We start from the raw sequence: 14,997 nt of genomic DNA, 5'->3' as shown, positions 1-14,997 counted from the left end.
GCGTTGAGGCAGGATCCCCATCTCTTAGTCCTTGCTAGCCTGCTTATGCTCCCAGTAGTGAGAAGTAAAAGAAATCTGCCAGATGCCAATGAACTGGGAGAAGCATTTGCATATTTTGCGAAGAGGAAGGGCTCAACCTAAGATTTAGAGATGGTGACAGTGCATTGGGATAGAGGACAATGGTCTGGCACAGTGAATAGCTCAACTTATACACGCAATGAAGTGCATGACCTTCTAGCCATAATCAACACAAAAAGAATCCCAAACATAGAATAGTTGACTCTGTGCAGGCTACACTAACCACACAGCTCTTCTCATCTCCTATGCCTTCTCATTAAAATGAATTTTTAAAGCCTGAAATGCTGAGTGACAATAAATAACAAGAATCTCAGTTCCTATCCCAAGCCCTATTTTCACAAGTAACAATAATCCCATTGTCAAAAGACCCTAAGAACAGGATTTATTTTATCAGCTCTATACAGCTCATTAGCCTAAACTCTGCATCTTATTACAGAGTTCCTGACTAGACTGTTTCGCTGTGAAAAGCAGGTCAGGTGGTTTGTTGCCAATGCTTTAAACTGCAGAAGTCAGTCACTAGAAAACCAGAATTATACGTTCCAAGATAATAAAATCAGAATCTCCTTAACCAAATTTCCATCCTTATTTAACAAGAGGCTCCTATAATTAATGTTCACAGACAATGGCTGTCCACAGGATACTGTACACTTTCTTCCACCTTACTCTTCTCCTTTAGACACACAGATGCTTCTTTTAGATGGCAAAACTTTCTCTTATAGTTTGTATGTAAAAGAGGGACAGCAGGAAAAATCGTAAGACTATTTGAGATTGCTTTCATATTAATAGCAGAAAAATCAAAGGTGACATGCAAACAGACCTGTGATGTTTCTTAAAGAAGTATAAAAGAACTCTGAGGGCACAAAATAGCCTCTCTGAATGGCTCACAAATATTAGTAAAGTCATCCCCAGAAACAAAATGAGAAGTTACGTGAACTTCACTAAAGGGAAGCTAAGACTCACAACAGAAAGAAAGAAAACAGAACAAAAATCTCGATCTCAAATAGACAACTATAATATCATTTTCCTTCCAAGATGGGAAATAAGTGTATTTGAATGTCTTTTGTGTAACTTCAAATTGTTTCTAATGCCAGAACAAAGAGTGGAAGGAAGAACAATGTGGTTAATAATACAGCACCTCTACAAGTTTATTTGGGACCTGAGAAATCTCCCATTCTGCTTCTGTGGATGTCTGGGATACCTCACCCAGAAAGAGGATAAACTATCATAACTGATCTTTCTCAAATATAGAAAAGAAGCAGATTTTTCTTCTTCTAATGTAGTCAACAGATCTTCAGCCTCAAAACAGAGAAAGCAAAACTAGTGTTCCTCTCTTGGACAGGTTCTCAACAATCAGAATAAGCTGATAGAAAAAGAACAGTTAGAATTAAACACTTCTGTACCCTGCTGCAATGACAAAATTTCTTCTTTATTTGACTGTTTCTACACCTACACCAAATGCAGCAAATCACATTTGATTTCCAGTGACACTTTCTAACAAATACGTAAGCTGCCAACCAACCCTCAGTTGCCGTTTTTCTTTTTCATTATTGGAACAACAGACGAGCAAGTTTTAAAGGGAAATTAAATATTTTCAGATCCTTAAGCACAAACAAAAAAAGACACCATGATGTTTATGCCACTGAAACTTGTGTTTGTTATACATTCACGGTCAATGAAGGGCTATCATCAGACTGCTTTTATCCTAACAGACAATTAGTACTAAACACCAGGGATGGAAAAAACTTAAGGGGCAAAGCAGCTCCAGCTCCCAATTCAATTATGTTAAGCCACTGGAATCGTGCAGCTAAGCAAGGAGTCAGTAATCAGAGCAATCATATTCAATCAGTGAGCACCAGGGTACAGTTGTCTATTCATCAGGGCACAGCACAGCATCCTGTTGGGGTGAGCAGAACTCTGACTGAAAAACAGAAGAAGAATCTTTTCATTCATTCTCTGTCACCACCCATACTCCAGACTTGTCCTTTCCTACAGCTGTAAAGGGACTGGTTACACTGCATACTTACAGGCAGATCTGCATAGAAATAGTGTTTTCTGTCAAACAAGGATTTCTTGTTTATAGTGCAGTTGAGTGCCAGGCCTGTCATCACGGCTGCTTCTACACATCTCCTGTTGAGAACCTAGGGAAACGAGACACAAGGTTTTGCTCAGATACTCAGTATGTAACAAATGTTTCCCACACACTGCCTTATATGAAGTACATATTCACTGTTTGCTTGCCTTTAGACACCACGGTGCTTTCTTTTCCCTGAGTGGGTAGTTCTGCTCATCATTAAAGCTGTGGCAGCTACAAATCTGCATAATTTTAAGATAGAAAAAATGCCATTTTCATTTTGGCATGCCACGTATGATGATGTGCACTGTTCTGGTTTGCTACTTTTTACAATCAGCATAGTACTCTTGCACGCTCAAAAATACAAAGGCAAATCATAAGAAACAGTAATAAGACTTGCAACTAGCTGTCGTCATACTGGAAGAACCGTGGATCTGCATTGGGGACTGCATTGCCATTTTATTCCAATACCTCAGAACACCTGTAACCACCAAGTCACAGTGATTTCATGAGTATTTACACACAGATTTCCTCAATAAGGATAAAATGAAACACATATGTGCTTTGCTAAAGCGGAACCAAAGAGATACCAACATATTCCATGGCTACAAGTATATGTGTGTGTTTCTAGGACCCCAGAGGCCATGGCATTAGGTTCTTGAGAAATGCCACTTGAGCTGAAGACCCAGCAAGGGTTTCACAAGGCAGATGAATGCAGTTTCTCACAGTGAATCCACAGTTCTCATTATGACGTCCCTCTAACTCCTCAGCAGGCACAGGATCCAGAGGAGAAGGAAAATTTCACTCCAGAAAGCGCTGACAAGCAACGTTTCATAATTACAGCTTATTTCAAATGTGCTCTCATTAATTTAACAGTTGGTTTAACTAACATCAAATCGATGAAACTGGAGAAAGGAGGGAAAAAAAGACCGAGTTTGCCTTAGTGCAACTCTGACACGCTCACATTGACAGTATTTTGAAACAGGAACAAATGTTTACCCATTTCATTCTACACTGTAGAGCTGCCAAGAAGGCAATTTCCAGTGTGACTATTAAAGGGGCACATTATGTAAAGGTATTTACCTGATTTCACCTCACTAACCAAGAAGTAATAGGCTTAAATACTATTTTTTTTTCAGTGTTTCTGAGAATATTTCCTTTTTCTATTTACCGGACTGGTTTCTGAAAACAGATTAAGCAACTGTACTTTCTCCATCGCCCAGGTGTTCACCTCAAAAAGCCATCAATTTGCTTTACTCCTCCAGTACAAAATAAAACAACTTTCACTGAGAAATAAGAGAAACTCTTCATCCAACAGAAGCTCAAAATTTGCTAATACAGACAAATTAAACATTTAAGACACATAACAAGGGAACTCTCAGACACTCAGTGTAGCCATATATGGCTTACTACAACACCTTACCTGTTGGGACATATTTTATTCATTAAACATTTAAAATCTGCTCTATGTGTCTTTTAAAGAGATAAGAGAAAGAACAACCTCCCTTTGAAACGGATCTGCGACACAATGAATGCAATTAGTCCTGACTGCAATCAAAACAGGTAACTTCAAAATATTGCTGTTTCAGTATCAGAGCTGCAGCTCATCACGCAATAGATGATCCTGCTTTCAGCAATCAGATGCTTTCAGACAGAATAGTAATGATATAATAAGAAAGCATATAACAGTTCTTATTAACAGTTGAAATTGTTTGATGTTTAAAGTACCACTACATTTCTAACTTAAAAAGCAATTTTTCCTCCTTCTAAGGCCTTATGGCATTATACTATTCAGCTTTACCAATTAGAGAACTACACCCATCAGTTCTCTAACCAGAAATCACTAAGGCTCTATGAAGACCGAGGAGACTCAAACCACTGCTGCACCAAAGTGCTGAACTCATGCCCAGTGACTTGCAACATTTCCTGACCAGAAATGCTTGCAACTGATTCTAATTTGAGATCAAGACAAAACCCAACTAGTGAACCACTTTGGTATCCCTGGGGATAAACTAGCATCCAAATGCTAAGAATTGATTGTTTTCCATGTAGTATTACCAATCACTTTGATGCCTGCAAAGTATACCTGTCCCCAGTGTAGCCCAATCACTGTAAACAGATAACTGGTATTTCTTTATTGACTGATTTACCGTGGTGAGAGAAGTCAGTGCAAATTTCATCCTTTCTTTAGTGCCATGTGGCACAGTCCTTCTCCTGTCACATTTGACTAAAAAACCCAAATAAAAGTAAATTAAAAACCATCAGATGTCCCTCTACTTCCTCAAGAATCAAAAGTTATCCAACACTGCTCCATATCAGAACTATTGCTACTTATTCCAGCACTTGATCTACACTGTGCATATAAAGCAGAATCAGCTAAGCAAACTACTAATTTCATTCAAGCTGGCTTAGCTTCTTAAATAATCTGCAGTGATAAATATCAATTCAATATGTAAAACTTCCCATACTAATGACCTAAAATAAGTCCCTCCAGCTTGTTTATCTGGTAAGCTGTTATTAAGTTGACAGCTTTGACTAGCACCAAAGATGTAAATTACTGGCTTGAACTGACAAGCTGCCAGTCGGATTCGCTAGCAGAGTGGTTGGCCTTGAAAGAAAGCTATGCAGCTCATGAATAGCTATGGACCAAACTAAGAACCTAGAAAGCCATGTTAAATATTCCTGGTCTTCTAAAACAGAAGCACCTCTCCCTGGTATTTACTTCAAGAAATTCCTAGAGAGCTACCACAGAAGGAGGTGTAAATTGTTTCTACTGGAAACTCTTAAAAAACCACAGCAATGGCATCTCAACAGCAGCAATGCCTCCCTTGTAGCCATGTTATCCTGCTACAGCACCGCGGCAACTGAGAGTTGAAGGAATGAAAGACCAACTCAACTAAGATCTCACTTGTTCTAATACTTGTATTTCTCTACACCCAGGTCACAAGAATAAAGACTCTTCATAAATATATCTTTATTTGCAAGGTCATTTTAGTCATGGCCTTGGTTTTAAACACAAAACTATTCAACAGTTCTACAAAACTATATATAATACCTTAAACAGAATAGATTCCCACCGAATTTTTGAACAGTTTATTTTTCCATTAATAGCTTAGCAGTATACAACTATTGACTCCTTACACTACTACACTTGAGAAAACCTGTTCTCTTTTAGGTAAAAATGTATGTTTTTATATTTAGCAAATTATTTTAGCACTTGAAAAAGTAGGACGCAGCTTTTTTTGTCTGTTTGTTTTGCTAATAAGTGAATCATAAGATAGGCTAAAAAAACAAAACACACACAACAAAAAAACACAACAAAATAATCCACCTATGTCTCTTACTAGGAAAAAGTTTATTTCTGCTCTCTCTTCCTTGTGGCAGCGGCACACCAGAAGCCTGTGTTACAGAACGAAGTATTTCTTGTACTAAATGCAATGAAGTCAACATAACGTCCCAGAAATGTAAAAATAAAATAAAAAGTAATTTAAAAAAATGAATTTTAAAAAAAAAAATTAGATCCCAGGACATACATTTTAATAAAGCAGATTCCATATCCATTCAGTATCTTAAGACCTTCACTCCTACTTCTACACATGAAGAAATCAGCATCCGGTGATTACCTACAGGACTACTTATCTCAGAAATATGTAATTTTAGCTTCTTTTCATTTCGAAAACAGCTGGAAGAAGGAAGTAGTGCAGTGTACTTAACCAGCTCTCCACAGACCTGGTAGGAATCTTTAGAAACCTGAACAGATACATCTAATCGTATCTCTTAGTACTCCTATTTCATATCCCTCTGATTTTTATTTGCTTCCAATAACGGATATATTCAGTATTACTATTCTTACAGTTTTTCGAAGTACCACCTTACTCTAATATATGGTTCTTTGAAGTGCATTAATAACTTCAAAATAATTTACTCTTTTATCTACTTAGAACAAATGTAATGGCAAGTTTTCAATCTGATACTGCAGCTGAGTACTTCAACATAGAGTTCCTTCATGGCATCCTCCCCCACACATGGAAAGGCACAAATGTCCTGCAGCCATGCATAAACAGGATGTGTAGGACAATAAGCAAGAGCTAACCTTTCTCCAAATAATCCATTTATTTCTATAGAGCCATTGGGAACCACACTCCACCCCCCTAGGCATACAGTAACAACAAGCCAACATAAGTATTGCTATTTGTTTGGTCTTCCAAAAGCCTCAATATTCTAACAAATGAGGTTGTTAAGTGTGGGGCAAATTCAAAGATAAGGCCAGAGTCAGTTAACAAGTCCTGCATTTCAGTCCCCAGCATACTTCCAGCCCCAAGATAAGCATTACATTCTCACCCCTAAGGAACTGTGAGAGCAAGCAGGGAAGGAAGCGGCAGATATTTGAAATGAATATCTTAGACTAACAAAGAGACTTTAGAACAGAGAAAGAGAACAAATTGGCAACTGAGAAGTTGAAGCAGTATATAGAGTTAAATATATCTTAATTCATTTGGTATCCTTATCTTTCTGCTCTCTGGTATCAAAGATACACGCTGCTATATAAAACGCATTATTATCCCTAACCTTGTCTGGTGGCAGAGTTGGCTTGCAGTGATGCAGCATACACTTATACATGGCATATCTCAAAAATAAGGAACTCTGACATCTTAGGAAGCGCTCAGATCTCAAACGCATTACTTTCTGTGCATCCAAAGAATAACAAGGCACATTCCATTGAAGCTGAAGAGCTAGTTTGAGAGCTCATACCGCTAGGCTTAAAATAGGACCAACTATCTTCTAGTAGCAGTGATAACCAGGAAAACTCAGCAGCACTACAGAGAAATTATGACCCCTGAGAGTAAGAAAAACAGGAAAGTATCATCAAATTCAAGGCCATTTAAATACTGACTGCTGAGTTTCTCAACAACAGTTGCAAAAGCCCACAGAAGAAAAATTCCATTCGAGCTACTGTGTTCTCAGTGGAAGCAATCAATTTTCTGGGCTGGTAGTGAGGCAGTCAATCCAGTGGCACTGCCTCAAACCAGTAATCTTTGTGTCTAAGTTTCCATCATCTGTGGCTACAGCCAAATAGACTTGTGCCATTCACAACAGGTTCCAAGAAAAAGACAGAACAATGTACTGGAAATACAATGGTTAATGAACTCCATAATCAAACACTGCTTCTGTGGCATTCTCACCCAAGCCCCATATCTATCCTTTGTACCATTCCTGCTGATAGCAGCATCTTCTGGGTATGCTACATGGTTTTTCTGAGCAGTGAGAAGGATGGGTACTCTGTGACACCAGCTGAAATATAAACCAATGCCAATGCTACGTGAGATTCAGTTAAAGGAAGTGCCAGAGAAAACAATTCTAGAGGTCAGTGGCAGAACAGTGGCCAAAACATAAGCTACACAATAATCTCACCAAATCCAAATTCAGAGTTTTGACACGGAGCTATTTTCCTACACCGAGTTCTGCAAAAACATAAAAATAAGAAAGAAGCCTAATACAGCCTTTAAACATAAATGACATTTGCTATCTTCAGTGTTTCTTAATTTGTTAAATAGGGAATAAACTCAAAGCACTTAAGACAGAACAGAACTGAAAGAGTTTCTTGAAGGTGGTTGATTGCTCCTAGGTTTGCTGAGGATCAGTTCCCTTGTCTTAGTTGCAACAAATTCTGAAGTTCAATACACAGTGACCATCATTCTCTGACTTGGCTATCTTGACTCTGCTCCTCGCTGCAATTTCTGAGTTCACTAAAAGCTCACAGTCCCTTACTATAATTCTCTCAGCCCTTTTCCCTCCTTTTACAGTCTCCTGAAATGCACTTATTTGCTCACCAGACAGAACTCCCAGAAATACAGCTTACAAACTGGGAGTAAAACAGAGGAACACCAACATACACAAAGACAAGAATATACTAATTCAAGCTAATAGTAAGTGACACAACACAGCAAATCTTGCAAAAAGCTGTTAAGAAAGCAAACAAATTCTTTGTTAGAAGGCAAGCTTTTTTTTTTTGTTGTTGTTATAATTCTTTGTTAAAAGGCAAGAACAGCAGGCCCAATGAAAACTAATTTCCTATGAATAAGTATCCAAGTTTGTTTTACCTAAACAGTGATTTCAACACTCCCCCTTCCATCAAACATCCCAAACTCAATTACTGATTTCCTCTTCAAGCCCTTCCTGATACATTCACAAATGCTTCAACATCCTCAATTTTTTTAGACAAATTTTTAGACAAATTTGGCCAAACCTGGCAGTGATAATGCAGAACATTTTCATACATATGCAGAAATGTAAATTTCTGTATAGAAAACAATGGTTGCAATGGCAAAATCCATACATGTAGTTAAACTCCAGTGGCAAGAGCCGAGATATTCCTTCGAAAATAAAACAAACAACAACAAAAAATAGCCATTACATATTTACAGTGGCAAGGTGGCTAATAAAGAGGAAAATACAAAGAAATAAATTAATTTTATCCCAGGAACCAACTACAGCCTAATTGCACCAAGAGAAATTTCAGGCAAAATACATAAAACTGGCAATTACGCAACATTATACATGAGACAGATAACCATGATGAGAACAAAGACCCAGTCTACAATTACCTGACATCAAACACTGTTGGACAGTGTTTCCTCAATACCTTCTAAAAAAGTCTTCAAAGAAAAAACTGATGATAAGAACAAAGAAGCAAGACATCAGTTGGCAAAGTCAAAATGCTAAAAAAAACTGAATCACTGCTGCTACTGAAACTCTTGATAGAGCACCGTTTTCATACAATGTATGTATATGTTGTACTACACTACCTTGCATCCCCTTCAAAGGGAACCACCTGGAAACAGCTTGAAGAGAAAATGAGATAAAAATCTTAACAAAGTATATATAGTGACTGAGAAGCAATAGAAATTCCTCCTACTCCCTCCAAATCACCCACAGTTCAAACTTAAAATAAATCCCCAGCACACTGAGAAATATTACCGCAAAAGCCTAACATGCATTTCAGCAGGAAGCTCAGACTGACTTCAGAAAGAGGGGACGCTGATCTGTCTAGTTGTCATGTAACAGCCATGCTTGTCCATGTACCATGGATGGCACAATCCCTGCAGCAGCAGAACACTGCATAAGGGAAACGAGATGTTGTAAACACCAGTTCCCCACTAAGAAGTAGAAAAAAACAACTGCTTAAAGCAAAAGGTAAAGCAAGAAAGAACAACGCAGTAAGAGATAAGTGAGAATGCATAGATAACATCACTGATGCACCGAAAGATCTACTGAAATAGGTGACATCAAGATGTTAGTCACCTCAGTGCAGTTCTAACTGACAAGTTTACATTAGCCAGGGGGACCTGCTAGGGATAAATAGCAAAGCCAACAAGAGCTAAAAGGAAGAGCGCTCAGTAGGTAGCACAGTTTCTGAAACGTTATGGAGACAAAGCCCTACAGGAATTGTAAGCCTTGACAAAAAGACTAGAACACCCAGAATTAATGCTGCAACTTCTCACAGATAAAGGAGACAAGGCAAAAAGAGAAAACTTTACAGGGCATTTCTTCAAAGCTTGGGAGAAGAGCCATGACAAACCATCACCAAACACCCCAAAGCACAAGAGCTGAGACATTTCTATAAAAATGGCACTCATAGTTATGCATGAAGGGAAGTCGATGCAAGCAAGCATATTAACTGAGGAGGTGTAACATTTCTCGGACCCAAACTGAAGGAAAACATTTCCACACGTAACTAACCCAGGCAGTGAATGATCTTATGACAGAGAAGGAAATATAGGAAGGAATACCCTTCACGATAAACCAGCCCTGAAAGTCACCTGAAATAGGCTTCCTCTTCTTTAAAAGGCTTCTCCAGACCAGTACAATAGCATTTAACTGATTAATTGCTTGAAATTATATAGGTAGGCTCTAATTCATCACGCTCTCAACAATTCAAGGGTCTATGAACTGTAAGGGCATACCTAGGGTGCAAATAATTTGAAAGCCTATTTCTCTCCCCCAGATCTTTCTAAACTAAGCAGGATTTTCTTTTTAGAGGCCTAGTGGAACTAGCACTAATGTTCTTCGCAAGTCTAGCAAGCTGGGACTATGTAAGCAACAAAAGGCTGTGAACTGTGATGATAAAATGCGTGTAGCAAGCTCAAATATCATCTGAAAAGAAAGGGCTGCTGTAGATAGGTACCATGAATTTCTAGGAAAACATCTCCCTCTGAGCAGTTATTATACTTTCAGTGAAAGACATAGCAAGCAGTTAAACTGAACCTCGACATCAGCAAATAGCTTGAAACAAGCATGCACTCACTTTTTCCTTCAGGCATTACAATTAATTTACTTTTAAAGGGGAGTTGAAGGATACAGCAACTTAAGCACATATGGTTTCAAAGAAGAAAAGAAAACGTAGATTATGACAGCTAAACCAACATGCATACAAAGATCATAAGACTGTCCGATTCCTCAAGAAAGGTGTGCAATTAAAATGAAGTTATCAAAAGGAAAGCTAAGAAACAGAGTTTTTCAAAGCAAAGTAGTACAAGAACAGAGTAAATTTATATGCATGCCCGCAGGAATGTCAAAACACTACTGAAGTCAGACGTTGGTAAAGCAGGTGCTGCAATCACCACGTTTAACAGGCCCAGGGTATCAAAGAACCTAGTTTCAAATGGTAAGTATAAAGTCTGGTCTGAAATGCCATTTCTCTTCTGATATAGATGGTGACAAAAACAACAAAATCCACAGAAATCTTTCAAGTGCTTTTGAAAGCAAATTCATCAGGTAAATCCTGTATATTAATAACATGTAAAATTCATCGTGAAGTTTGATAATCTATCACCCAAGTTAGCTGTAAAAACACAGGGTATCTGTCACTCTGAAGGATGGATGCAGTCCTGACACAGAAGAGGGTAACTAAAAAGCATCCTCTGCATCTCTGAACAGGTCCCTGGGCAGCCATTTCACAGCACCGCACTGCAGGGTGGGGAAAACAGCAGTGCAATACAGTGCTGCAGTGACAGTCCTCAGCTTTGGAAAAGTCAGAGTTTGGACTTCAGGTTGCCTGTAATGCAATCCCTGAAGCAACAAGGACTAACAGCTATTCTAGTCGCACTTTCTTCCACAAAAAAAAGATGTATCTGATTGCAGGAGTGTCATTATACAGCTGAGAGAAGATACAGTAGGGTGCAAAGGCATCCTTCCTGCACTCCTGGTGGAAAACTAAAGGAATTTAAAATGAGGATGTGAAAATCTCAGTAGAGGATAGCAGCTATGGGTGAGTTGTCAAGTCCTGCAGCATGTCTAGTCAAACAGGAAAAAAACAGCACTTCAAAAGTAAAGCCTCCTATTTTTTCCCATGAAAACCACAACAGATTCAAAGAGCACAACAACACTATTCGATAGAGCAAATTCACAGCTACAAAACACTATTTTTCAATATAGTCACTACTGTTATTCCACAGGGAGGAATTCAGTGACACACCTTTGCTTCATAAACACTTCCATGTCAGACACTGTTTTGTCAGACCGCCCCTTTGCGTCTGTCACCACCACCTCTGACATCATGGGTCAGCACAATAAAATAGGAGGCATCACTTTCAGAGAAGACCACTTAAATATCCCCAAAATAAGATGAATCTCACGGTAGTAGCGTTCACCATGCATCTTACTCCAGTTTTATTAAGGTGGACAAATTTATCTTTTCTTCATTATATGCAGATCTTGGTCATTACCAAGTGTTGCCACGATTACCTTACAAATAGACAAAAGACTCTATTCACACTATAAGGACAATGAAATTCAAATGCACAAGGTGTCAACAATTTCAAGACACTTAAGACTGTAGGGCTAGCATTCAAATCTTATTACTTCAAACCTCAGTTACGTAAATCCTATATTATTTCTCAGTGTATTTGCCTAGAACAAAGCAGGATCAAGTTTTCACTTTAATCATGAAGGACGCAAACATAAAATGTGCATCTTCTGGTGTGATTTGTAACAAAGACTAAGCACAGGCAATAAAGATTTCAGCCTTTAGCTAATAGGTCTATTACCTTATTTCTTAGGCTGAGCTGTAATTACCTTTTAGTCAGCCACCTCAAGAATGAGAATATCTCACAGAATCACAGAATCACAGAATTATAGGGGTTGGAAGGGACCTCTAGAGATCATCGAGTCCAACCCCCCTGCCAAAGCAGGCTGCCTACACCACGTCGCACAGGTAGGCGTCCAGGCGTGTCTTGAATATCTCCAGAGAAGGAGACTCCACCACCTCCCTGGGCAGCCTGTTCCAGTGCTCCGTCACCCTCACCGTAAAGAAGTTCTTGCGCACATTCGTGCGGAACTTCCTATGCTGGAGTTTCAGCCCGTTGCCCCTAGTCCTGTCCCCACGCACTACTGAAAAGAGACCAGCCTCGCCACTATAGCTCCCACACCCCAGGTATTTATAAACCTGGATCAAGTCCCCTCTCAGCCTTCTTTTCTCAAGGCTAAACAGACCCAGATTCTCGATTCACTTTCTGTGAGACCATTCTCATCTTTAGAAACCTTTAAGACATTCTCAGAATTAACACAGAGGATCCATCAGACTGGAAGCAAAATCACCTTTCTGGATCCTCAGAAGAATTTCAAATCAATCTACAGGTACATATAATGCATTATATACACCACACTATGAAACCACAAGTTCTCTGAATACACCACAGTAAGTTCATTGCCAAGTTCATCCACTCGGTTTAAGAGAAAGAAAAAGAAAAAGAAAAAGAAAAAAGAAAAAGCCTTTCTTACATTTTGAGGGCTCATGTATTGTCCCGAAGAGAGGCAATCTGTACAGAAATTTCTGCAAGATGCTATCTGGTCCAGGGGTGAGGGGCTCCATCACCACAGGGAACAATAATGAAGTCTGTAGAGTGGCATGGGATGTGCTTTCCAGTCTGACTATTTAATCAAAGCTTTGTCAGGTCATTTTTTCTGCCTCACGCCAAATAGTACACCTGCATAGCTCTTCTTGCCTGTAGCTGTCTCTCAGAGGCACATTAAGAAAGTGGCATAGCGAAATGTTCGTGGCAATAACCCTGTTTTTTATGGTCCTCCTAAGGCCTTACTTGCAGCAGTAACATAAAATAAGTTGCATGACAGTACAAGAAAAAAATGTAAAGCAGAAAGATGGAGGAGGGCTAAACAGATTCCTATAGTTTCCCCTTTACTCAGCAAAGGATCACTCCCATGCTCATTAGTGACCAAGAAATGTACAACAAAGAGAAAAGCTCTCTCCGCACCATTCTTTCTGGTCCCACTGCAAATCAGCAGTGCTAGTACGGCTGCCTATCACAACCATACCATGGTCCCGTGGTAAGTTTAAATCCCTCTGACACAGAACTGCAATGGTCATCCTCAGTTTACAACAGCAGTTATTCTCGGCTGCACAACTACAGTATTCTTCAGTTGTGTTAAAACCTTGCTCCTTTTTTTTTCTTTCATTTCTCAACAAAACAGACTTGAGAGGCCAAATTCCATACCTTCTAAAGGCAGTTCAGAACATTTGTTAAGATGCTGCTTTATTTTTTCTTAAATAAACACTCGCTGCCAGAACAAATATCGTTCTCAAACTTGCATACAGCAAGTGCAATGGGAAAAATTGAAGGTAAGACTACAGATTGGATTCTGTATCACATTGTAACATGCAAAAGCAGCTCTTTTGTAACACTTACTTTCAACCCTGTTTTCACCACTACTACACGGAGATAAATCTTTCTCCTCACATAGACAGAAGCTGCTGTAGAAGCTAATACAGAATCACTACTTTTCAGTTAACCTAGCCATCCTGCTTTTGCATCTCAGGTGCAGTTATCTTCTCTGCCAAAGCCTGCATGCATTACCACATTCTCACAAAGGCTACACAAAGCCTCATTTGTAAAACACTGTAACAGAAGAAAACAAACCAAAAAAAGCCCCTCAAACTTGGAGGAACAGAAATACGTACGTAAAAGTGAGCTCTATGCAAATGCTCATTTTTGTTCTACAAGAACAGATTTTCTACTTGAGTGAAGACAAGCATTAGGCAATTTAACAGAACTTCCATGTATTTTCAGAATGTTAAGTTGGTCTGAAACAATTATGTGATTATGAACTCCCTAACCTCGGCCTGCCTTCACATGAAAGGAACTCATCTTCCATGTTTCAAGTCTAACTGGATTCTTCTGAAACAGAAAGATTTCAGAAGATTTCTGTTCTCTCTGGCAAGTTTTCAAGATTTCCACATAGTCGGGTCTGAAACAGCCCAGGTTGGAGGTGATACCAGAGTCAAGTCCAAATTTTATCAGCATCGAACCTCCACTTCCTTAGGCTTCAATGCTTCTGCACATACAGAATGAATATCAACTCATTTCTTTCTTTAAGGAGCACATGGCACATACCAAGTCCCTAGAAATCCACCTATAGTTCTCAATTTCACAATATTATTTAAAGCTTTAATACAGTGAAGAAAAGCTTCCAACAGATTGAAAAAAAATACACCTGCAACGGGAATTCAAAGCTCCACAGATATACTTAGGGGAGTGCTCTTGCATAAAATAATTTGACCCCATTATAATCTCTGCATGTTTGTTGCATGAGGCACTGCCAAGTCTATTCAGTACTTATTTTCACTGTATAGGGTTATACTTGTTAAGTGTGTGTGTGTGTGTGTGTTTTAAATCTCTTGGATTCCCTGAGAATTCTAAGGAAGCACTGTCACAGGTATCACCAATAAAAAAAACAACAAAACAACCCAGAGTTATAACTGAGCTGTGACTTCAAACAATTATGTTGTCCCTAATAAATTCTCATACCAAAACGCTAGCTAGCTATTCTGACTT

General features: G+C 38.9%; 1 protein-coding gene across 1 annotated transcript in view; it reads right to left on the bottom strand.

The window, feature by feature from the left end:
• The window catches only part of GATB (glutamyl-tRNA amidotransferase subunit B), a 43,304-nt gene that overhangs the window by 25,916 nt on the left and 2,391 nt on the right, over nucleotides 1-14,997 (bottom strand). Inside the window, exon 3 of the mRNA XM_072334801.1 lies at nucleotides 2,103-2,216. Within this exon, the coding sequence (XP_072190902.1) occupies nucleotides 2,103-2,216 (114 nt within the window). The remainder of the gene's footprint in view (nucleotides 1-2,102; nucleotides 2,217-14,997) is intronic.

The sequence above is a fragment of the Excalfactoria chinensis genome, chromosome 4, assembly GCF_039878825.1.
Source record: "Excalfactoria chinensis isolate bCotChi1 chromosome 4, bCotChi1.hap2, whole genome shotgun sequence".
Classification (NCBI taxonomy): Eukaryota; Metazoa; Chordata; class Aves; order Galliformes; family Phasianidae; genus Excalfactoria; species Excalfactoria chinensis.
Note: the sequence above shows the minus strand (reverse complement) of the source record. Positions and strands in the feature narration are given on the sequence as shown.